This window comes from Stenella coeruleoalba (assembly GCF_951394435.1).
Source record: "Stenella coeruleoalba genome assembly, chromosome: X".
Taxonomy (NCBI): domain Eukaryota; kingdom Metazoa; phylum Chordata; class Mammalia; order Artiodactyla; family Delphinidae; genus Stenella; species Stenella coeruleoalba.
The window spans coordinates 35,052,078-35,078,000 of NC_137152.1; the positions used below are offsets into that span (position 1 = coordinate 35,052,078).

The 25,923-nt window shown below is 35.6% G+C and overlaps 1 protein-coding gene across 4 annotated transcripts in view; it reads left to right on the forward strand.

Moving 5' to 3' along the window:
* The window catches only part of KDM6A (lysine demethylase 6A), a 209,086-nt gene extending 183,989 nt beyond the window's left edge, over nucleotides 1–25,097 (forward strand). For 3 of the 4 annotated variants that reach the window (XM_079911712.1, XM_079911713.1, XM_079911714.1), the window contains 6 exons: nucleotides 448–562; nucleotides 3,075–3,262; nucleotides 4,069–4,210; nucleotides 19,522–19,648; nucleotides 22,742–22,912; nucleotides 24,043–25,097. In XM_079911712.1, coding sequence (XP_079767838.1) covers nucleotides 448–562; nucleotides 3,075–3,262; nucleotides 4,069–4,210; nucleotides 19,522–19,648; nucleotides 22,742–22,912; nucleotides 24,043–24,072 — 773 coding nt within the window. In that variant the 3' untranslated portion in view covers nucleotides 24,073–25,097. The remainder of the gene's footprint in view (nucleotides 1–447; nucleotides 563–3,074; nucleotides 3,263–4,068; nucleotides 4,211–19,521; nucleotides 19,649–22,741; nucleotides 22,913–24,042) is intronic. The other variant, XM_079911715.1, reaches the window with a different exon arrangement.
* The last annotated feature ends 826 nt before the right edge of the window (nucleotides 25,098–25,923 follow it).

Here is a 25,923-nt window from a genome sequence, read left to right on the forward strand (position 1 = left end):
AGAAGTGGTAACAATATCAATCAATAATAGCTAATATTTATTACATACCATGTATTAGGCACTATTAGAAGCAGTCCTTACTTCATTGATCCTCAAAACAACCCATTGACTTATCAGAATCATTATCATCAAATCTTACAGGAAACTGAGTCAGAGGTTTAGAAACTTGCCCAGGTTCACATAATGACTAAGCCAAGGAACCTGGCTTCAAAACCTAAGCTTTTAACCATGATTTAGGTTGTCTTCCACAGAAGCTCCTACTGAATAAGTTAGGAGTTGACCAAACTCAGCTCTAAAACTAGACTTGACACAAAAATGCTATACAGATAAACTATTGAATACCACTGGAGCATTCTCTGTTGAACATTTCCAAGGTTCCATTTCTAAAGACACATTTTTCTATAGAATTTATTGTCTGCTGATTGCTTTTTTCTTTTCACATTTCAGGTCATCAAGAAAATAACAATTTCTGTTCAGTTAACATAAATATTGGTCCAGGTGACTGTGAATGGTTTGTTGTTCCTGAAGGTTACTGGGGTGTTCTGAATGACTTCTGTGAAAAGTAGGTTTCCAAACTGAATTTTCTTTAAACATAATTATTCAAAAATAGTAACTGTAAAGGGCAGCTTACTAAGCTGGATATCCTAATGCATGTAACCAGTTTTCACTTACCATTCAGCAGAAAATTCATATAAAATGATTTGATTAGAAACCTATTATTTTGTGTTATTGGGAATACTTTAAGAAAGATGCCTTGAAACCGCTTCATGTAGTAGTAAGAGTCTTGAATTTAGGGGGTAGAAAGTTGAGTTGTTTACTGGGTTCATTAAACAACTGATGTGTAAATACTTGTTCATGTGAAAGATCTGTATTCCAAGAAAAATTGTTCTACTATAAGTGGTTTTAGAAGTGGAAGGAATTCTGTAATTGAGTACCCTTATAGGTGGTTAATAACACAAGCTTGAACGTATTACTCTTTGCTATATCACCATGATATAAATTCTTTTTAAAACTACATTGACAACTTTTCCTATAAAGGAATTTTATAAAATTTAAACAGCAGCTTCAGATTTTGTTTCTAGAATTCAAAGAATTCACATAGTGGAAATGTTCCTTTCCTTATGATCCTAGAAACTGTTCGTTTAATTATCTTGTGTTAAAGGGTACCTTGGAATTGTTTTCATTGATTTAAATTTAATTATTTGTCTTATTGTGTTTTAAAAAAATACTCCATTACTTAAGAACCTGGTATTTTTTCCATTAAAAATTGGAAAATTATTATGGTTAAACACATAAATTATACATACATTCGGTGTTATTCCCCCTCAGCGCAGTAAGATAAAGAGAGGAAAAAACCACCAAAAACATTTACATGTGAGAGACTTTGAAAACTAATTATACACATATTCCACATACTAATTTATAATATTTAAATTTTGGGTTAAAAGATCGTTGCCATAAATATCTTGATTTAGTATGAAGTGTAAATATGGTTGCAAAAACAACTATAATAATCCAAAATTGCTTTATATACAAGCAAAAGATAATCACCTTTTATTGTCTATACTATCTAATGTATAGGTTTCCTTTAATCTAAGAAAGCTCAAGATGTGGAATTTTAAAGTTTCAAATGCTGTGATGAAATAACCTGATCTACTTTAATCTATACTGGACCAGCAATCTAGTGGTAGCAGAGAAAGAACTGTGTCATGTAGGAAATCTCTGTTGTGCTGCAGGAATATTTTTATTTCTTAAACTTTGAGATAGTAGTATATTATTGCATCTGCAGTACAGTGATCCTTGCTCATTATTTCTGAGTAGGGATTGACTATTGTTAGGATTTAGTTTTCTTTCCTATCTGAATAGAGAGGTAACCTGAGAATAAAGAATAATTAGAATAGGCAAATAATGTCTAAAAAGCTTGAACATGTGGATAATAAAAAAAAAAGTCTGAAGGGTTAGGTAAATTTAACTAAGTTGCAGAAATAGCACTTGCTACCTCTGCATTTCAGTGTAATTTTGTTTCACATAAGGATACTTCCTTTGATATTAACTGATTTGACCATGTCTGTTGAGTTTGTTTTATGACTTTAGATAATATCTGTCATGAAATAACCATTCACTTGACTATATGATAAAGAGGATGCTTGATTTTTTTTTTTTTTTGTAAGTTTGATTTTTTGTTTTTTCACCTTAGCTATTGATTATTAGGTGGTCTTACTTGGTTGCTTGCCTGCTTTTGGTTAGAAAGTTTTTTCTAATTTTATAACAACACATGGGTTAAGCAGGACTAGGATTTGTGTTTATAACCATATTTGGCTTTATAGGCAAGTTTTTCTGCACTGTATGTAGTTTAAAAAATACTTCGTATCATGTCATGATGACGTAGAATAAGAAGCCAGATTTTAAAGGAAAAGCTTAGTAATATTATCTTTAGAATGTTTCCAAAGTATCAGTGGTGGTGGTGGTGATGATGATGATTGTTATTTATGCATGTATGTTTATTTTTGATGAAGTTTTTTTTCACCTGCATAGTTTCAGTCAACTAGTCATCAAAACTGTACAGAGACTGATGTGCTGCTCCCTTTCCTGCTTAAGATTCAAAACAACAGTACAGAACATTTCTGTTTTCTAGTCTGCTTTTCCTCAGACATTGAACTTATATCTGCCATGGCATTCCTGTTTATGGATTTAGATGACTTGATGCCAACTCCACCTTCCATTTACCTGTTAGAGATTTCTAAATGTGCCAAGGAGAAGGGTTTGATCAAAATAGTCTGTAGTTAAATGAAATTAAAGGTTAATATATATAAGTGTTACTTAAAAGTAGCTTTTGATTTCATTTGGATCTTTGAAAAATCAGTGGAAGGTAGTAATACTGATCTTTGGATTAGTCATCTACTACCTAACTGTAACTTCACTCACTTTACATACTGCAGTTTCTTATTGCATAAGCAGAAAGTTTCAAGTGCAATGAATGAGCATATTTTTAAAAACTTTTGATAATGTCTTTCAGTCTTATAATGAGCTTATTAAAGTACTTGATCCATTTGTAATATTTTTTCTTATTCCAGAAATAATTTGAATTTCCTAATGGGTTCTTGGTGGCCCAACCTTGAAGATCTTTATGAAGCAAATGTTCCAGTGTATAGGTTTATTCAGCGACCTGGAGATTTGGTCTGGATAAATGCAGGCACTGTGCATTGGGTTCAGGCTATTGGCTGGTGCAACAACATTGCTTGGAATGTTGGTCCACTTACAGGTATTTTAAAGAATATGCTTTCAAAAAAAAAAAAACTAACTAAAATCTTTAGTTTATAAAGGATTCTATCTGATGGGTTTATTCTTTTTTTTCTTGGAATGTAACTCACTAAAAATTGGAGGAAGAATGTCTCCTTGAGTAAAATTTTAATTTGTAGTACAAGATACTAAGTTAACAAATAGAAATCCAAGACTGTAGATCTCAGCAAATAACAAATTTATGTCGTTATATACAAGAGGTACTTTTAATAATTTTTAGAGTGCTTGGTTTTTAAAGGAAACCCTTTATGGGAGAAAGCAAAGTACAAATTTCATTCTTTGAAATTTTTCTTTTATCTGGTATGTCATATGAATAGCCCTGTTATGTCAAAATCTGTTTGAATTATGCCTGCCTTCAGGCAGTAGATATTTAAGATTAAGAATATGGCCTCTGGAGCCAGAAAGACCTGGATTAGGACCAGGACCTGGCTTTTGCAACTTTGGGCAAGTTATATAACCTCTCTGGGCCTCAATTTCTTCATGTGTATAATGGAAATGATAAAATTAATAAGGTAATGGTAAAGATTAAGTGGTATAATGTATCGAAATATCTCAGAACAAATGCGTGGCACAGAGTTATAGTAAGCACTCTTTACATGATTGCTACTATTATTATTACCACAATTATCAAAAAAACATTAAAAATATTTTTGTAATGTTTTGAGATTTTCAGAATTGGTGTTGATGATGTCACCTGAGAAGGTGATAATGGTTATCTTCATATCTTTGGTACTTTGGGTTGCTTTATAACTGTTTTTTTTTTCCTAGCCTGCCAGTATAAATTGGCAGTGGAACGGTACGAATGGAACAAATTGCAAAGTGTGAAGTCAATAGTACCCATGGTTCATCTTTCCTGGAATATGGCACGAAATATCAAGGTCTCAGATCCAAAGCTTTTTGAAATGATTAAGTAAGTGCTTTCTAAAACTGCTGTAGTCCCTCTCTTTTTGGGGAGTGTTAACTATTCAGTACTTTTCCCCCCCATAGACTTATGTTGACATCAAAACAAAATGGTCCAGATGTCTAGCAAAATGTAATATAAGAGAATCCACATGTTAAAAGTATTTTTCCCTTCCCCATAGTCAGTACACTATGGTACAAAGAGGAACAAAGGCACAAATAATTCTAAACCAGCAGATTCACAAACAGACCTGTGCTGAACCACTCAGTTCCTAGGAGAACTTTAGTTTTAATATTGAAAGACTGCACTTAGTATCAGGGCGAGGGAATGGCATCACAAAAATATTTTCTGGTACAGAGAAATTAGCATTTAATATAGGGATTTGACTTAAACGTTAATTTTAAAATTTTTAATTAAATCATCCATCTTGTAATTGTCCCTTTTCTTACCTGCTTTAAACACTTAATTCAAGTTATTTGAATACATATACCCCAGTAACCTTCTCATTTATTGTCACAGTTTCTATCCTAGCTATTTTTATAAATCTATTTAGAAGTAATATTTTCAAACAGTGCTATATAGCAGTGTTTCCCTAAACTGTGTTTTCTGCCAGTATTACATCTAACCCCAAAAGGTGGGGAATTCTGGTCAAAGAAATATGGGAAATGATGGATTATATAAAGTTCAACAAGTCCTTTATTTTCTAATTTTTTGTAAAATGTGTTAGAGACTGTAAAGTTGGTATTTTTTGTGTGGGGGAGAAGGGTTATAATGTATTGTATTTCCCAAACGTATTTGTTTGACCAGTATCTTTGAAGAATTGATCTCAAAAACTCATTTTGAAATACACTGCTTTATACTCACTGATAAAATAAGTTTGTCTTCATTTTAGTTAAAATAGTACTTACCTTAAGTATTTTTCCTACAGCTATATTAATTTGGTCAGCATGTGTTGTTTTCAAACTACTGTCTTTTGAAAGGAATCCTAACTTATTAAAGTGATTTCAAACCTAAATCTAAAATTTTATTCAAACAAAAATTGTGGGGTCAAGGTAACATGCCTGTGGATTATCTTATTCCTTTATCATTTGCACTAGTTTTTCTAGTCCTGGGCAGAAGTGGTAGGGGGAGACAAAAGGTAACAAAAAGCAAATCATAGCAGGTGATGTACAAATCCTTTAAAAAGTTGGATCTTAGGTACCATACTCTATAAATGTAATTGGTAGTGGGGTTATCCTGTTATATCTCAGATTGGTCTTTTGCTCTGAATATTAAGTTCAGGGTTACTTTTGGGAGAAAAAATTACGTAAAGTCACTGAAGATATTTAGTAAGTTGGAAATAAGCATAAACTAGAGGCTGGTTCAGATCACCTGACGGCAAAGGAATGGTACAGTATAGAAACTATTTATATGTAACAGCTATGAAGACTGAAAGCGACTCATTACATTTTGGATAGGTTAGGATTTTGTAATCGGAAAGGATTTTAGAGGTCATTTAGTCAGGACTTCTGCAGTAATCCCTTCTATAACATCTATAATTTGTGGGCATCCAGCAACTTCTTGAACATTCTCATTACCTCACTATAATTCTTGAAAGGTCTTTACAAATTGGCCTATAATCTACTTGTCATTTGGTCCCAATTCCCTAAATATATTTGGGATTTAGATCAAATCCCATTCAGCAAGTGTTTGAGAACCAACTCTATACCAAACACTATTCTAGGCTCTAAGGATAGACATAGCAGTGTATAAGTTAAAATCCCAGACCCCAGAGGACTTAAATTCTAGTGGAGCAAGACAGACCTCCAGACAGTTGAATAAATTACTGATAAATAATATGACTAAGAGAAAATAGATAATATTTGGGGGGTGAGGGTGAGAGTGCTGCTTTTTCTAAAAGGGTCAGGGAAGGTGTCTGGGAAGATGAGTTTTGTGTTTAGACCTGAATAATGAGATGGAGTCAACCATGCAGAGATCTAGGGGTACACCATTTCAGGCCCAGGAAGCAAGTGAAGACTGAATTGGGAACAACTTTGGCATGTTTATAGGGCAAAAAGGCCAGTATGACTATGGCAGAATGAGAGAGAGGGGGTAACAATAAGCTCAATGAACTGACCAGGAACCAGATTGTGCATGGACTTTTAGAACATGGTAAGTTTATAAATCAATTCAGGGTGTTACAGGTTACCATTAGAGGATTTTAAGCAGGAGAGGGATGGGTTCTGATTTAAACTTTAAGAAAATGAATCTGGTTGCTTTGTAGAGAACGGATTCCAAGGGGCAAGTTTAGAAGTGTGTGTAGGGGGTCAGTTAGAAGGCAGTTGCAACAGGATAGACCATCCTGGACAGACATTAACCCAAGGGGGTAGAAAGAGGGATTAAAGTAGGGGCTGTGGTAGAGCTAGAAGCTCACGGCACTTGCTCACAGATTGGATATTGGGGGAAGAGGGAAAAAGGAATCAGAGAAAAGATTATTGTCATATTCTCTTCTTCCTGTCTGGTCTTCGGTAATTTAAACATCTGACCTCTATCATCTTTTCATCCCGCTCACCCCCATCATCCTTGTCGTCCTTCTAGACTCCTTCCAGTTTATCATTGTCCCTCTTAATATTTGAAATGTTGAGCATTGACACTTGCATTATCTTTATCTTAAGGTTGCCTTGTGTTAAAACTGGATACACATAATTTGAATTTTTTTTTTTTTTTTTTTTTTTTTTGCGGTACGCGCGCCTCTCACTGTTGTGACCTCTCCCATTGCGGAGCACAGGCTCCAGACGCGCAGGCCCAGCGGCCATGGCTCACGGGCCCAGCCGCTCCGCGGCATGTGGGATCTTCCCGGACCGGGGCACAAACCCGTGTCCCCTGCATCGGCAGGCGGACTCTCAACCACTGCGCCACCAGGGAAGCCCTTGAATATTTTTTGACTTAAAATTACTGGTGGTACTGTTGTTCCTCATACCTTCCTTACATTTTTTTAGCCTAAGTAAATGCACTTACATACTTAACCTTATTCCATTTTTACTCTGTGCTACAAAATGTCCGATCATTTGAATCTTGATTATATTCTTCATTATATTAAGAATTATGTTCCCAGCCTGAGTTGTCACGAGATATGATTAGCAAGCTCTGTTTGTCATCATGCAGACTGAAAATGTTAACCATAAATCCAGACCCCTGGGCCTTACTCTATAAACTTCCTTTTTAAAATATAGTCATTCATCTATTACTGAAAGTATACTTTTCACCAGCCAACATTGCTCTCTTTCTTTTGTTTGTACTTTCTTTCATTTAATGAATATTTGCTGACTGTATACAAGGCTCTGAGCTAGGCACTGAGAGGGTATGTATATGTGTATATGGCATAGTTCCTATCTTGAAGTAAAAGTTAGTGCATACAAATAAATAGATTGAAAGAAATACAACAGACCCACTCAATTCTTTCCAGCCCCACGGAGTCAGAGAAGTCTGTGTATTTTGGGGAGCAGATATTTTGTATGAAGGGTAAAGATGTGGAGGCAGGGAGAGGAGAGAGGTATAGCACCTAAAGCCAACTTAAGACCAGACTCTTGCACCATCAGAAAGATTCCCAAGTTCATCCATAAAACAATAGTATATATACATACCATGTCTCCTTCAGTCCAACACAGTCATGTTTCCCTTCAGTGAGGGAATAAATCCCTTTTCTTCAGTAGAGCTCCAGACAAAATATTCAACTTAAGTGGAGAGGCCCTGTTGCACTAACTACTAAAATCATACTCAGCATGGTAAGCTGCTTACATTATGAGTGGCTCAGGGGAAGTCTGGCTGCCTAGAGGAACGGTAAATGCATACTTGCCTCAGATCATCTTCTCTTCCACCTGCTCTCATTTTCTCCCTAATACCTCCTCTTTGCCCTCCCTTCTGACTTCCTTCCCTACTGTGTATTTGCACGAACTTAAATGTATTATATGATGCGGCTCTACTGTATATATGTTGACAACAGTTGGTGGTATATTCTGGCTTGAGTGTGCTCACACACAATGTGTGTGATGAGTAGTAGAATAAGATATAGTTGTAAAAGTTCTTAGTGGCAGATCACGTGTTGTGTGCCCAACTTAAGTTTATTCTGTTGGAGAGCTTTTGGTAGGTTTTTAACTAATACGATCTAATTTGAGTTTCATAAAGATGTTTCCAGCAGTTAAATAGATAGAATTAGCTTCTGGATAATAAGATAAAGAAGTGAATCAAAGATACTTTGGGTTTTCAAGTCTGAGTTCTAGATGGTTTAGTAATGTTAGTTAATAAACTGAGCTTGGTCCTTAGCCAGGCACTGAGCAAAGTGCTTCCCAGACTATCTCAGGTATGCCTCTCAGCATCCCATGGTCACCCATTTGGTTAGAGTGAGATTTAAGCCCATATCTGTCTTATGTAAAAGCCACTTGGATATATCTGTGGCATGGGGCTTCATTTTGAAACAGTGGCAGGTTTGAGGAGCCAGTAAAATAGTTGTATAGAGCTGTTTATTAGAAGCTGTAGTAAATGCAGGATTCCAGAGAGCAAAGTCAGAGCTGACTGACTAGGGGATCTTTTACCTAGTGGTTCGTGATTGCCTTGAGAGGAAGAGGAGGGGGGAGTTGGGGACAGAACTTGGGGGAATACTTCTATTTAAGAAAAGCAAATAGGTGAACTAGATAAAGGTCAGAAGACAACACAGAGAATATATTGTTACAGAAATAGAGAGGGAGTCTTTTTCCACAAGCTTAGTTTCGCTTTAAAACTGTTATATCCACATCATTGCTTTGGTCCTCAAGTCTAATATTCTGCCAACAAGGGAAGTGGTATTTGTTCTGGCTTGTGAGCTATACCAATTCTTAAGAAATGGTTCTCTCTTGCAGTTCCTTCCCTCTGCTTTGAGTCATTTTCTTCATCTCCTTCCTGTTCACTCCACCATCCACAGCAATTTGACTTTCTGTATGCTCCTGTCTCTTCTCCTGCTGAGGTCACCAGTGACAACCAACTATTCTAAATGTACAAAGGCACAGATGTAAACTTTCTTTAAAATCCCCATGTCTACCTCCAGTCTGACCCCCACTTACCTTGTCAGTCATTTCTCCATTTCTTTTAGATGTGTGCTTGAATTTTCTATTTTTATCACTTTATTTGGTATTTTAAACCGTCTTTAATATGACCTGCAGTTTTTACACACCCTCCCTTTTTCTTTGAATTATCTTTCAGTAAAGCATTAATTCACTATACATTGAGCGTCTGAATTGTAGGCTATTTAAAAAAATAATCATCATCATCTAGACCTAACAAGTGAATGGAGAAGATTTGCAAAGATAGTCTCTTCCTTAACTTTCTCCCTGGATTATTGCTTTTTTTTTTTTTTTTTTTAAGGAATTTTGCCTTTTTTCTTTTTTTTTTTCAAATTTTTTTTATTTATTTATTTGTTTATTTATTTATTTATGGCTGTGTTGGCTCCTCGTTTCTGTGCGAGGGCTTTCTCTAGGTGCCGGGAGCGGGGGCCACTCTTCATCGCGGTGCGCGGGCCTCTTACTATCGCGGCCTCTCTTGTTGCGGAGCGCACGCTCCAGACGCGCAGGCTCAGTAATTGTGGCTCACGGGGCTAGTTGCTCCGCGGCATGTGGGAACTTCCCAGACCAGGACTCGAACCCGTGTCCCCTGCATCGGCAGGCAGATTCTCAACCACTGCGCCACCAGGGAAGCCCTATTGCTTTTTTTTAGTTCTTAAAATACTGTGAATTTACAATGTGTGACTTTTAGGTTTTCGTGGTTAAATGGTTAGTCTGCCCAACCATAAAGAATCTAAGCAAAATTTACTTTGTGCCTTCTTATCCAGTCATTCACTCGGCTCTACCCAGTTCTTTTCATTCTTTTATTTGTTTAATCTACATTATGAACTGAGTTGGAACTCAGGTATAGTGCTAGGTGACAGAAGGATCTGATCACTTCTCAGGCTGCTTAAAATAAATGGGGAAATAGTCAAAACGTTCAAACACATGATCTTTGCTTTAATGATGGAGATACTGTTTTAAAAAAAAAAATGGGAGAGCATAGGGGAAAGTGCTTCTGAGAGAGGGGAACATTTAGGAAAGGCTTCATAGAAGTAGTACTACAGCTTCATAGTCCTTTATCCTAAACCCCTTAGGCCAAATGTGTTTTGGTATTCAGAATTCTTTGGATTTAGAAAGGTAAAACAGTACATCTATTTTACCCTCCCACCAGAGTTTGTGGCAGTGTGCTAGCATCAAACACATTAAAATTTCTGCAGTAAAACATATAAATAGTCACTCTGATGAGCTAAGTGAAAACTATAAAAAGCCCCAGGTCAAGTTTCAACACCAATGAGTTTATGCAAAATTTATGAAAAATTTGTGGGACTGTAAGAGGTTATGAACTGTATTTGCACTGAGTGATTAATAATGGGACATGATGTTCTCTCCTGTTGTCACCTACTAATCCCTTATTATCATTTTGAGAATGAATTACCTGTGGTTATTTTAAAAAGTCATCACCACTCTTGTTTTTTTCTTTGCACTTTTAAATTCAAGTTGGGTCTTTTAGAGCCCTACAATTCCATAAAGTCCTTTATCTGAGTAAGTCATTTAGTAAATCTCAAAATTCCTACATTCTAGCTATTTTTCTAAAATACACTAATCTTCATACTCTCCTTCACATTCTTCCAGATGTCTCCTACATTGGCATGAGTCGATATCATTCAAGGAATATTCATTATCTTGATTACTTCTTTTCAAATTTCAGTGAACTTGACTTGAAAAGTTCACAGCCTAACTCCTTAGGAACATTTTAGTGGAAGCTCAGTGCATAACTTCTCTTTTGGTTTCCTTTCACTGTTCAAATGAACATAAACTTTTTTCCACATACCCCATATGCTGCAAGTAAGCTTAGTTTCTCCTTCTTTAGACTAAACTTTCAAATGTCTCTCAGGATTAAGCCCTGCTTATTCATTTATATCAGCTGAAGAGTATAGATTTAAACTTCTGTTGCTAAAAATTTCAAGTAGACTTCACATTGGCAGCAGCTGCTAATGAGAAGCCTTTAGAATTTTTAATATTTTTAATAATGATCAAATTTGCATGCTAGATAACTTGACAGCAAGATGAGGTACTAAATGGAGGGCAGAAGTTTTAGAGGCATATTAATTAGAAGGTAGTTGCTACATTTCAGACAAAAGGAAAGACAAAGGATAGAAAAAATAGGCATATTGATTAATTGGGTGGTAGAGGTGAGAGGGGAATCAGTATTGCTGGGGCTTTGTCTTGGGCCATGCAGTGGGATATTTGTGCTTATTGATGAAACTGGGAGTAAAGGAAGAAAAGAGGAAATGGGTTAGATATAGGACATGATGATTACCAGATTGGCTGGCTTTAGACTCGTAGAACTTGAATTCCTTTTACGATGTTTCAGTGGGAATCTCTTTAAAGTAATCAGATGGATATGTGGTTCTATTGTTTAGAGAAGAGTCTGAGATACACATTTGTATCTCTCAGCTGGCTGATAGGTAATCCCTGCTAAGGTGTTAGCTGTTGAGTTTTCTGAACCATTAGCCATTCTTAAAGTAGAGCAGTGCCCACACAAAGAAATGAATTAAGGAAGACAATAAATGTAAAGCTACTGTTCTCTTCTTTAGTTCACTGAACTGTGACTGTTTTTCCATGTTAATATATCTTATTATCCTTTAAAACATATTAAATTTGCCTGTAACACATTACTGCATGCCCCCTCCCAAACTTATACTTTTTCTTCCAACCTTTTCTTTTGAAACTTTTTTATTCTACAAAAAAAAGCTGAAAGAATAGTACAGTCAGTACCTAGATAACTTCATCTGGAGTCATCAGATAAGTTTTTGCCACATTTCCCTATCAGTCTCTATATTCACATGCTTGCGCACATACTTTTTTGGCTGAGTTATATGAAAAAGTAATTTGCAGATGTTATGACATGTCACCCCAGATAGTTCAACCTGTATCTCTTAAGAGTAAGGATATTTATTCTCACATAACCACAGTACCATTTACCATACATAAGAAATATGGAGTTCAATAGTAATCAGCTAATACATAGTCTACATTTAGATTTCCCAACTACCCAGAATGTCTTTAGCTCTCCCCCTCCCACCCCCATCCAAATTGAATCAAGGTTCACATTGAATTCAGTATGTAGTCATTGTGTCTTTAGTCTCTTTTAAATCTATGAGAGTCTTTTCTCGTGATTTTTATTTTAAAGAGAGCAGACCTTTGTGTTGTATAGAGTTCCATATTTTGGATATGTTTTCTCATAATTTTATTCGGGTTATACATTTTTGAGAGTAACTGTTGATGGCGTTTACCTTTGGTAAACCCGTGTCCCACTCCAGTATAAACTCTGTTATAGATATTTTCATTAGTGAGTCCTGAGTGAATGAAGTTTTAAGTAGGCAGTTTAAAACTTAAAGTTAAGAGTGGGGAGATTATTGCTGTTTTTTTCCATCTTCATCATAATATACAGTTTTTACCCTTTGATTTTAATTTTAAACTAGTTGATTGAGAGCTAAGAGAAACCCTCATTCTTTACAAATTCATTGGTCCCATTTTCAGATATTTGAGATACATTGCTTGGCCTACATTTTCTCCCTATATAGTTAGTAGTGCAAAGGCTCTTTTTCACTTCACTTTCATAAGACTCATGTATTCATTATGTTTTAGCATTGAAATATTTCTTTTAATAGGATCCTTGAAAGGAATCAAATGATAACGTAGCAAGTGAGTAGTGCAGAGTCTTGGTAATGATTAGACTTCCCTGTAGATAACAGGCTTTCAGAATAAATGGATTCTTTTTAGATGCAGTTAACTGGTTTAATCTCAGTGGTAGATAAGGCCAACTCCAACTAATATGGTATAAATTGTTACAATCGTGTTGGAGTATTAGCAAGTTAAGGTAATGATAGTATGTTTCTGATACATTGGAAACTCTGGTTTCTTCAACTACTTTGTTATTCCACTTAAATCACCGTAATAAGTAGTTCAGTATATTTTAAAATGTCAAAAATCAGAATGCCAAAGAGCCCATTTTCCTCTGATAAGTTCAATATTAGGAAGTCTTAGACTTCGGAGGAGCATATCAAATAGTAGTAGAATGTTGGGGGGTGGGATGAATTGGGAGTTTGAGATTGACATACATACACTACTATGTATAAAATAGATAACTGAGGAGAACCTACTGTATAGCACAGGGAACTCTACTCAGTGCTCTGTGGTGACCTAAATGGGAAGGAAATCCAAAAAAGAGGGGATATATGTATACATATAGCCGACTCACTTTGCTGTACAGCAGAAACTAACATAACATTGTAAAGCAACTATACCCCAATTTAAAAAAAATAGTAGTAGTAGAGTGTTAATTTTCAGAATACACATTCTCTAGTCTACCTCTCCCTAATCTGCCATATGTTAATACATTCTAAAAATACTGATAAGGTGTAAGTCAGTAGTTGAAAATAAATTTTCTAAAATTTCAACAGTACCAAGTCCATTGAAAACCATTCCCCACAAATTTAATTTCTTGTCATATCATTTTGTCATTCTTTTGACCATCTTATAAAGTACTGTTTTTATATTTCAGTTTTTAAATGTAATGTCTTATATGTACAGTATTAATGTGCTTTCCCTTTACCCTTTGTGTTATGTGTTTGTTATTATGTGTTTGTTATTTGCCTTTCCTTTTAAATTTTGCTCAGTCTTAGAGTGTGTGCTATTTAATATTCCAGTGAAATATTACAGGCAGCACTGTGTAGTTGTTCGGAGTCCAGTCTGCCTTCAAGTCTTAGCTTCTCCATTTACTGGCTGGGGGATCGTGGTCAAAATTAGTCTTCATTTCCTTTTCTGAAAATGGGGATAACAATTCTTTCTAATAGCTTTTATGAGTATTGTATGGGTCTTAGCATAGAGTAAGCACTCAGTAAATGGTAGCTGTTGTGATAATTATTATTAATATTAATTATAGAAGGGTCAGTCACCTGTTTTTTAAGTAAGTTAGTATTCATGGACCTAGTTCAGTGGTTCTCAACTGCAGGCGGTTTTGCCTCCCCCCACCCTCTTCCCCAAGGGACATATTGCAGCGTATGACTTCAGTGGGAGGGGTGCTACTGATAGTTTGTGGGTAGAAGTTAGGGACACTGCTAAACATCCTACAATGCACAGGACTGTCCCCACAACAAAGAATTATCCAGCCCAAGATAACAATAGTGCTGATGTTGAGAAATCCCGACCTGTTGGACTCTAGACTAACACCTTTTCAATAATCTGTTTTATGTTCTTTTAGGTGTAACTATTACCCTTCCAGTTGGCATTCATTGCACAATTTTTTCAAATAAAAAAATTAATTTAGTCATTAAATAATTATTTTAACACAATTTTAAAATTTCACATACCAAGATTAAATATTGATCAGTAACTTCCAGGCACTAATCTAAGCATTTTAGATAACATGTGTACTCCTCATAATAGTACTGTAAGTTAGATGTGCCTTCCTTACATTTGAGAAAACTGAGACTTATGTGTGAAGCTGGGATATGAACCCAGGCAGTCTAGCTCCAGAATCGGTGCTCTTTCCTACTCTCTGGCTTTCTCTCTGTGATTGATCTCTTACGGCTCTAATCATAAAAACATGGTGATTTGCTGAAAAATCCTGTTACAAATTTTAGACATTGTTTCTAATGAAGTAAGAGGTTTGACTGGTTCTTACTTGGCCTAATTATAAGAATCAACCAAGACTCTTATTAAAATAGATTTCTAGACTCTGTTCCTAATAAATAAATTCAGAGCTCTGTGTGAAGAACCCTGGGAATCTCTTTCACAGTGAATGGCCTAGATGAATCCTATGGTCCAGACAAGTTAGGGACACCCTAGTCTAGGTTCAGTCTCTTTTAGAACTAAAAATATTTTTGTTTCTCCTTTTCTTTCACACGTATTATAGATTATTACCCTATCTATATAATATATACTTTATCACAAGCACCGAGGTTTTGAGTATAAAATAAAGCAGACTGTTAAATATTAACTCCCTTTTCCCTTTGATTCCCATGTTTAAATGGATATATGAGGTGTTCTACAGCTCTGTAGTCATAGGCTGTTGGCCTAATAATTGAATAAGAGGGTATAGCCATGAAGACCAGTCCATAGTTAGCATAGATTTTAGTGCTGTTGTCCTTGGGAGTCTTCTAATAACACCATTGGGTTAAATATGCAATGCTTTGTGATAATATTGAGCAAACAAAATCTAAAAATTCTAAAACTCTGCATTCTCGTGGTTAACATATATTTGCTTTCATGCGTGTTTTTTCTATCTGAGAGTTTAAAATTCGTAAGATACTCATTTTATCATTGACTGAGACCTTGATTTTCAGCCATGTGGTTGGTTTAAATGAAACTGTTATATGTCTTACTGATATTTAGACACTCACTGTTGTCCTAGGGGAATCCACCTTTGGAGTGACAGGTGGGAAGTCTTGAGGGCTCACATGTTGGCTCACTTTGCCCTACATGGGTCCTTCAGTAAGAGAGACTGGGCAAGGCAAGGCACTTCTTGGTATACTTTTAAAATTTGTACATCATCTGCTTCTTAGTGGCAGAGATTGTTACCATATGGTTAACCATTGTTACCATTGTTACCATAAAGTGCCATAGCAAGTTAACCCATGCTTCATCTTGTCTCCACACCGATATTTAGGAACTTACTTTGGAAACGTAGTCAGGTTACCCCCAAAATGTCATACTAGTTCCCAGTGTTTTCTTAACTTCAGCGTAATATATTGAGTTGGCCAAAAAGTTCGTTTGGATTTGTCATAAGGAAAAACCCAAATGAACTTTTTGGCCAACCCAGTAATATCACTGGCTTCATTCCTTTGTTCTCTTACCTCAGAAACGTCATCCCAAGATTAAAGTCATAAGAACAGTTGTTTATTCCCTAAATAATCTGGGCACTACCTTTGCTCATGGAATTCCTTTTGCCTAGAAGGTGCCTTCCTCCCACTTCTCCTTCCTGTCACATCTAAATTGACAACTTTATGAAAACTGTGAGTTCTGCCTCCCTCTCCTTTTAGCATCCGTGGCATACTAAGTCTGTCTTTTTCCTAATGTGTTGATTTATAAATATACTGTGTATGATCGTTTGTCCTCATATTATTGTCTTCAGTTTTTTTATTGTAATATTTCAAGTATATTTTCATTTCTATCCCCTATGGCAAGCTGTTTTCTAAAATTCCATCCCATTTTAGGTTTCATCTTTGCCAGATGGGTTTATGGTTGGATTATATTCTTCTGTGTAACCTCAAATACACCCAGCCCTCAGTCAGCCTCTTCCTTGTGATTTTCTTCCAAGCCAGATCTGCCTTTTAATAACCCCTGCCTTTTTGTGTAGTCTTTTATCCAAACAACTAAAACCAGTACTTGAGTCCTGAAACCAGATTGATCCTGACTGATCCTGAAAAGTCAAAGGGAAGTTTGATTCCCAGCTTCTCTAGCTCTGAAATCATTTCTGACCCTGTTCCTAAAATGTATTTAAAGCAGCATCTTCTGTCTTCTACAGTTTTACACATTTTGCTAGTGATTTATTTTTTTAACAAATTGAATTCTTTTTTTAATAGAAGTGTGGTTGTTTACAACGTTGTATTAATTTCTGCTGTACAGCAAAGTGGTTTAGTTTTATATATATGTGTGTATATATATATGTGCGTGTGTGTGTGTGTGTGTGTGTATATATATATATATATATATATTTGGCCGCACTGCGTGGCATATGGGATCTTAGTTCCCCAATCAGGGATTGAAGCTGCGCCCCCTGCAGCGGAAGTGCGGAGTCTTAACCTCTGGACCACCAGGGAAGTCCTAGTTATACATATATATACATTCTTTTTTATAGTCTTTTTCACTATGGTTTATCTCAAGGTATTTAAAATAGTTCCCTGTGCTATACAATAAGACTTTGTTGTTTATCCATTCTATATGTATTAGTTTGCATCTGCTAACCCGAAACTACAGAAGAGCCTCTGTCTCTCTCAATTCTTCTTCTGTTCCAACTGCTACCCTTTGAAAATGGGAAGGAACAAAAAATTTTACTGTTAAGAAAAATCATAAGGGCAGGGGGAAAACCGCGACTTGGTTATTCGTTGTCAGATCAGATTAATAGAGCTGTTGGTTTTCTTAGACTCCAGTATCTCACAAAATAAAAATTCTGGAGCTGTGATTTCAGAAGCAAAATACTGTTGGCTTAGTATTTATTCTTAGCAACCCTAACTCTAACCCTTTATTGTTTGCAGAAAAGTAGTATATTGCCTTTTTCTAGATGAAACTACCAAACTAGCCATAAATTATAAACTACAGTCTAATCTAACTGCCAAAGCAGTTAGTAGCATTGGAAGTGAAAGTTCATTTGCTGACTAAAGAGTGGAATAATACTCCACAGAACCAAGGCTCTGTGTGTGGGGAAAACTGTGCTGACTGAGCCCCAAGAATCTCATTTTCAAAAGAGAAAGGGGAAAGTGGGTAAGAAGATGTGAAAAGAGACCAGAAAGAAGATAGTACAGTGTAAGATAGTGAGGGGAAACTTGAGATTTTCTGCTTTTACAAACCCCTAGCCCAACCACTTAAAAATAGCTTTATAATATCGGCTTCTCTGGGCCCTAGTTTTCTTATCTGTGGGGTGGAGATAATAGTGCCTCCTGCACAGGGTTGTTAAGAGTCCTAAATGGCATAATATGTGTGAAGTACCTAATACCATGTTTCCTGTCTTGTTCTTATTTTTTATTTATTTATTTTTATAGTATTGTTTTATCATTTTTTGTTTGTTTTCCCACATGGGAGCATAGTGGAGTCTATAAATCTTCCTATACTTATATATAAATAAGTATAAGGAAGTACTTATAAGTACTTAATTATATACTTATACTTATTTATAAGTATAAGTAAGTATATAAATCTTTCTGTACTGCAGAGTTTTAGGCAGTATTTTCCTGTGAAAAAGACCTTATTTTGAAGCCCTGCTTGGAAAACTTGTTCAGTTAGATCAGTGCCTTCAGAGATGAAGTATATAGGACACAGAGGGCAAAAGGGAGGAACAGGTTCTGTTCAAGAGCTAGCAGCAAAATCTGAATTATATGCTCTCCGTTTTTGCCATGATCTAAATTTTTACTTGCTCCTCCCCTGGCATACATACATACACACATACACACACAGCTGTCCTAGTTTTGACTTGCAACCATAGTCTAAAGCGTTGTTTTGTTTCTAAATAAGTTAAACACACAAGAATTGCTGGAGCCAAACTGACAGAGAAATCCTTTGAAAATGATACTTAAGGGGTTTGCCTTACAACTATAAGGTTGATGTTGTTTTATGTTTGTTAAATAAGTTATCAAATTTTACACATATCTTTAATCTTTTTTATGCTGGCTTTTAATTTATGTGGGTTCTGATAAGTTACAGTACTTTAACCTAGTAACTTGTAAAATAGCAAGGAAGTATGAATTAAGAGAAATTAAATATGCTATTATTTATTATACTTTAAATATTAGTAGTTCCAAGTGAGAGAACTTAGCAAATAATTCCAAGTAGTGACAGCAAACTATAGGAAAATCACAAATTGTGAGAATTCACTATATCATTAGCATCATAAGTATGAGTTTAGAAAAGGTATAAGAAAAGTTCAATTATGTTAATATGAATGAAATATTTCACTGTATTATCTTCAAGTTAAAATCAAGGAATGAAGTGTCTTTTTTCTTCTTCAGCACTACAGTGAAACCATTTTTTGTATGGTGTAGTGACTAAATCCATAAATACTTTTCTGCTTATATACTCAAAAGTTTCAAAAGCAGCCATATAAGTGATGCTGTTTATGAGTGTCTAGGTAGTGTTGATAGAAATAGTGTGCTTTCCTGCCTTACTTAGAATCATAGAGTTCACATCTGGAATTCAGACCCCTTATTTCAAGGATGAGACATTGACTTCCAAAGAGGTTAATTGACTTGCCCAAATAAGAGCCAAAATTAGCAACTTACACTTAAACAAGGTGTCAGGTTATTATATTTTGATATTCAGATATCAATTATTCTCAACTTTAAATGATCTGATATTGTCATTGTCAGACCTGCTGGGCATTGGCCTTATTTTTAAAATCTGAGAATATCTGAGAAATTGATGAAAAAAAATGTGGTTACAGATATTAAAACAGAATCTCTTGGCATTACTTCTATTGATACATCTTTCATGCTAAAAATTTTCAATGTTCAGTTGCTGGTCACAAATAATTTTCCCCCCACAATATAGGTATTGTCTTCTGAGAACTCTGAAGCAGTGTCAGACATTGAGGGAAGCTCTCATTGCTGCAGGAAAAGAGATTATCTGGCATGGGCGAACAAAAGAAGAGCCAGCGCATTACTGTAGCATTTGTGAGGTAAGTAACTGTTCTTATCCACAGTTATTTTATAAACCTCTTACCTCTCCAGTTTTGGTTTCTCTTTAGTTTTTTGTTTTGTTTTTATTTATTTATTTAATTTATTTATTTTTGGCTGTGTTGGGTCTTTGTTGCTGTGTGTGGGCTTTCTCTAGTTGTGGTGAGCGGGGGCTACTCTTCATTCCGGTTCGCAGGCTTCTCATTGCGGTGGCTGCGGAGCACAGGCTCTAGGTGTGCAGGCTTCAGTAGTTGTGGCTCACGGGCTTAGTTGCTCTGCGACATGTGGGATCTTCCCAGACTAGGGCTCAAACCCGTGTCCCCTGCACTGGCAGGTGGATTCTTAACCGTTGCGCCACCAGGGAAGCCCTCTTTAGTTATTTTTTATTTTGTTTTATTTTATTTTATTTTATTTTATTTTATTTTATTTTATTTTATTTTATTTTATTTATTTATTTTTGCGGTACGCGGGCCTCTCACTGTTGTGGCCTCTCCCGTTGCGGAGCACAGGCTCCGGACGCGCAGGCTCAGCAGCCATGGCTCACGGGCCCAGCCGCTCTGCGGCATGTGGGATCTTCCCGGACCGGGGCACGAACCCGTGTCCTCTGCATCGGCAGGCGGACTGTCAACCACTGCGCCACCAGGGAAGCACCATAGTTATTTTTTAAAATGTACTTTTATGTAATGCATTTTACTGAAATTGTTGTGTTCAGTCTTGTTACGTAACTACTATATTAAAATTTAATCTGGTGATACGCCATTTCACTAACTGTGAATTAACTCTAAAAGTATCTACTAGTGTCATTTATCTGGTAGGTAACAGTTGGCCCTCTCTCTCTATCCACAGGTTCCTATCTGTGGATTCAACCAACCACAGATCGAAAATATTCAGGGGGTGGGGTGGGGAGTATTCCAGAAAGTTTCAAAAAGCAAAACTTAAATTTGCCATGCACCAGCAATTATTTCCATTGTTTTAGGTATTAATAGGTTATCTAGAGATGATTTAAATTATAGGGGAGGATGTGCATAGGTTATATGCAGTTGCTACACCACTTTTTGTAAGGGACTGGAGCATCCTTGGATTTTGGTATCCATGGAGGGTCCTGGAACCAGTTCCCCATGGATACTGATACAGATGATAAGCGTCAAGTTTAGTCTTGAGATTTTAAACTGGGAACAGTCCAGATGTATACAGATGCCAGTAAAGTGGATATAGTTCAGTATAGCTCCAGGCAGATCATTGTTCAATCCTCTCTGGTACAATTCACAGTACATGGGTCAATCTTCTCCTGTGGCCAAGGCTTGCAAGAGATGCAGAAACAAAGATATGGTACCTGCTCTGAAGGAGCTTACATCCTACTTGGGGAAGACAAATTACAAATAGTTGTAATGTTATATGAGACTGTGGTGAATGCAAAGTTGGTCTTGGTCTTACTGTTAGGATAACACTAAGGGAGAAAATGACCTAATTTTTTCCTTCTAGTATTGGCCTAAGAGTTCACCAAAGTATTAACATTTGAGTCCATCCTTGAAGGATGAGTATGACTTTAGCGGACTAAAAAATGATGACAGTTGGAAGTAGAATGAATGTTGTTATGAGCTATAGGAACAACATGGGAAATGGAATGGTTTCTTCAGAAAACGGTAAATAGTCCAATGTGGCTGGAACACAGACTATGTAAATTCTACATATAAGCCTAGTTGGTAGGAAGTTTGCAGAGCATCTTGAATAATTTTAAGGAATTTGATATCTATTCGGAGGTCATAGAGCCATCAAAAGTTTTTGGGCAGGCACCCAAGTTGGAAAAGTGATTGGAGAGGATGGAGATAAGAAGCTCTTGCAGTGGTGTTAAGAGTTGTTATCCTAAGGCCTAGACTAGAACCTGGCAGTGGGAATATTAAAGAAGGAGAGGAGTACAAAAATATTTCGAAGGTAAAATTCATCAGACAACTCATTAAATGGCAGAAGTGAGGGACAGGTTGAAGGATGTTCACAAATGTTGTAGCTCAGATTATGAGGTTCATGTTGTTGCTCATTGATAGTAATGGAAAACATGGGTAACTCTGGGATTTTAATTAACATAACTTCAAAGAAGACATGAAGTCATGAGAATTTTCTTTCATTGAATACATTCAAGGATATGCCAAAGCCAGGGATATTAATGATCTACTCCAGACCTTGAAATTCTGTAATTCTGATGTTGACTTTTATTTGAGATGATTCAGTCTATCTATCAGCTATTTTAATGCTGTATAACCTGGCTAATCTATCTGGGAGACCAGATAGATTCTAGTTAGGTGTGTTATACCTCAGAAAAATGAATGTATAAGCTTTCCAGTATTTGAGAATGACTTTTATTCTGTACTGTTATTCCTTATCCTGCTTGAGCCTTAGCACCTCATCAGTCTCTCTAACACAGAGGTATTATTTCTAAAATCATGCTATACTCATGACTATACTTTTTGATTGTACTCATACTCCTTAACATGAGGCTTATAGCTGAACATTCACTTACTGTCACTTACCTGTCAGTTTCCTCATCTGTAAAATAATCAGATTATATTCATTCAACAAGTTTGTTTTGAGGTTTGGCTAAGCACTAAGCACTGTGAAATGATATGCTCTGGAGTTACAAAGATGAGTAAAACATAGTCTTCATCTTTGAGGAGCTCAGTCTATTGGGGAAGACAAATATCCATATACAGTGCCCTGTGATAAGTACTATCATTGAGAAGTAAAAGGAAAATAATGATCACTTTCATCTGATTGTATACTAATGTTTTGAATTTAAAACAAATAAATAGGCTGACTTTTATCAAACTTTTGAATTAGGCTTTTGCCAGTGGTTGTAATGAATATGTCATTCCCCAAGGTCACTCCCCTAAATAGACATTACCACCCATGTCTTTGGGTCCGGTGCAAAATAAACCTGATCTATTAAAGATTCTTAAACACTCCTAACTCTTAGTACCCACTCTTAACCAGTGATCACTGTCCACAACTCCATGTGAAGTAGAACTCTATGATTATACTAAAGTAGTACAATAAATAAATACTACTGTCTCTATTGAATGCTTTTTCTCTTGTATAAATAGGTGGAGGTTTTTGATCTGCTTTTTGTCACTAATGAGAGCAATTCTCAAAAGACCTACATAGTGCATTGCCAAGATTGTGCACGAAAAACAAGTGGAAACCTGGAAAATTTTGTGGTGCTAGAACAGTACAAAATGGAGGACCTGATGCAAGTCTATGACCAATTTACATTAGTAAGTGAAATCAACATGTGAGTATATAGTTAGCTGGATAGGGAAGCAGCAGTGTTTGTTCTGCCACCTGATAAGGAGGAGGTAATGAAATATTTAAAATTTCCTTTGGCTCGTCAGATATTGCATGAGTAAACATATCACTCCCCCTCTTCCACTTCCAGGTATTTATTCCTATGAAGTTGGCATATTTCATTTTCACTTTTCTTCCTGGGTGAGACCAGCCCTAAATAATGTCACAGTAATTACATTTAAAAATCTGTGTGCTTTTAGAACACTGTCACATCCTTTATGTCATTTGATAAAATGTTTGTGTTTATAGGTTATTAGTGTCCACAATATGAATCAGTATGTATGCTTTTAAATATACTTCTGCTTTTAGAGCTAATTGTATTTATTTAAAATCTTGTCCTTGCCAGAAGTATTAACTTTATGGGGATATTTGATGGAGCTTAACTTCCTGCAATGTTATATAACCTTATGAAATTCAAGTATCTTTATAAATTGCATACAGTTTTTAATTTTAAACAGCAGATGCTTAGGGGGAAGCATTTTACTCTAGCACATCAGTAGTTTTATGAATAGAAGAGAATTGTTGAATTCCCTCAGTACTTTTTCTCTTACATATGTGATCAGAAACTGAACTTTTGAAATTTAGCTCCTCATACTTTCACTTGAATGGTCTTCAGGATTGCTTGAAGAAGAAGAAAATTATCTGGAATATGTTAAACAAAATTTATTATCTAGTTGAGTTAGCTTCTGAAGCAAGTCACTAATGAAATCATAATTGATTTGTTATATTATTTTCCACAAGCCTTCTTTATATTTTTAAGCAATCTCAAAAAATGGTCAACCTAATAACATTCTAAGAGTTTTTGACTAATTGGTGAACAAGTACCAAAAAATGTGGATGTGCTGAGTTGGGTAATGGTCTCAGACTCTTAGGAAAATTGACCAGGTGGGAGACAGTAAGGGAGGTTGGTTTTGCTTGACAGAGTGTGGCAGGCCGTTGAACTTTCTTGAGAATTGTTATTTCCTTTACTTTCATACACAGGCTGTGTTTGTAACCTGGAGCTAGGGAACACTATTAACAATTTGTATACCAAAGTAACATACTTTACTTTTATTTTCAGGCTCCTCCATTACCATCCTCCTCATCTTGATATTGTTCCATGGACATTAAATGAGAACTTTTCTGCTATTCAGGAACTAACCCAGTTCTGCACCACTGGTTTTTGTAGCTATCTCGTAAGGCTGCTGGCTGAAAACTGTGTCTATGCAACCTTCCAAGTGCGGAGTGTCAACCAACTGGACAGGGGAGAGCATTGCTCCTACTCCAGGACTCTCACAAAGCTGATCAGCTGTACTTCAGAAAAAAAAATAATAATTTCCATGTTTTGTATATATCTGACAAAACTGGCAACATCATACAGACTACTGACTTGAAGACAACCTCTTTTATATTTCTCTATTTCTGGGCTGATGAATTGGTTTTCATCTATCTTTTCCCCCTTCAGAATTTTCCTTGGAAAAAAATACTAGCCTAGCTGGTCATTTCTTTGTAAGGTAGTTAGCAATTTTAAGTCTTTCTTTGGTCAACTTTTTTTTAATGTGAAAAGTTAGGTAAGGAACTTTTTTACTGCTTTTATGTTTTTCTGTCTTGTTTTGAAACCATGACGGTTATTACACTTTTGGTTCCTAAATAAAAAGTTTAAAAAATTAACAGCCAAGTCACAAAGATAATGGATTGCACATAGACTAAGGAATAAACCAGATTTGTGATTTTTGTTTCTAATCTTGATGTAAATTTACACTATTTATAAATACATATTTATTGCTTGAAAATATTTGTGAATGGAATGCTGTTATTTTTTCCAGATTTACCTGCCATTGAAATTTTAAGGAGTTCTGTAATTTCAAACACTACTCCTACTACATTTTCTATGTGTAAATAAAACTGCTTAGCATTGTACAGAAACTTTTATTAAAATTGTTTAATGTTTAAAGAGGTTTCTATTGTTTGAGTTTTAAAAAGACTTTATGTACAGTGCCCAGTTTTTGTTCATTTTTCAAATCTGATTATATATATTTTATATATACTTGTATATGTATATATAATATATATAGAAATCTGGATATATATGTATAAAGATTTAGAGCTTAAATTTTTCTCGTTTTAAGTTTCACATCTATGGTAGATTTTTGAGGTGTCTACTGTAAAGTATTGCTTACAAAAGTATGATTATTTTTAAAGAAATATATATGGTATGTATCTTCAAGACCTAAAATGTCAGACTGGTTTATTGTTAAATTGCAATTACTGCAATGACAGACCAATAAACAGTTGCTGCCAAAATGTAGTATAATAGTAGAAAACAAATAGTGATTGAACTTAAGATTTCAAAGGGAATGTTCTATGGGCTTGACAAATCCTGTACATCACTTAGTAGTGTTTTATATGGAAAAAAGATTCAGATGAAGGGCTCTATTTTAGAATGCAAATAAATTAAGAGACTTATTTTTTAATGTTAGGCAGTTTTGACATTTCATGCTTTCCTGCTTGCATGACATGATTTGGGCAGGGGAGGGAGTCTTCCAATTCCACATCACTAATAAAATATAGTAAGCTATATTAGCATTAACACGTCACTTCTAATTACCAATAGTATTTCATTTTGTAATAATGGTACCTTGTATTTGGCACATATTCTCATTTTATCATGCTGTTCTCTCTAAGGTTTTTCCAGGAATATTCAATGAAGGCGCATAGAGAATGCTGTAAAGGAAGTTATATATAACTAAAGAGAATTTATAATCCTAACTGGTGAAATGCTGTGCTGACTGCATTAACAAGTGCTCTTTTTCAGATAGTTGTGGAGTATGTTGTCCTCCTAGAAACCGTTTGAAGGCTTTAAAGCACAGAGATATTTTATCCAATTAGTTAATAATTTGGTAAATAATTGAATTTGAATATCTACTAGCAGCAATCATCTCTTAAAATTTCAGAAGGAAAT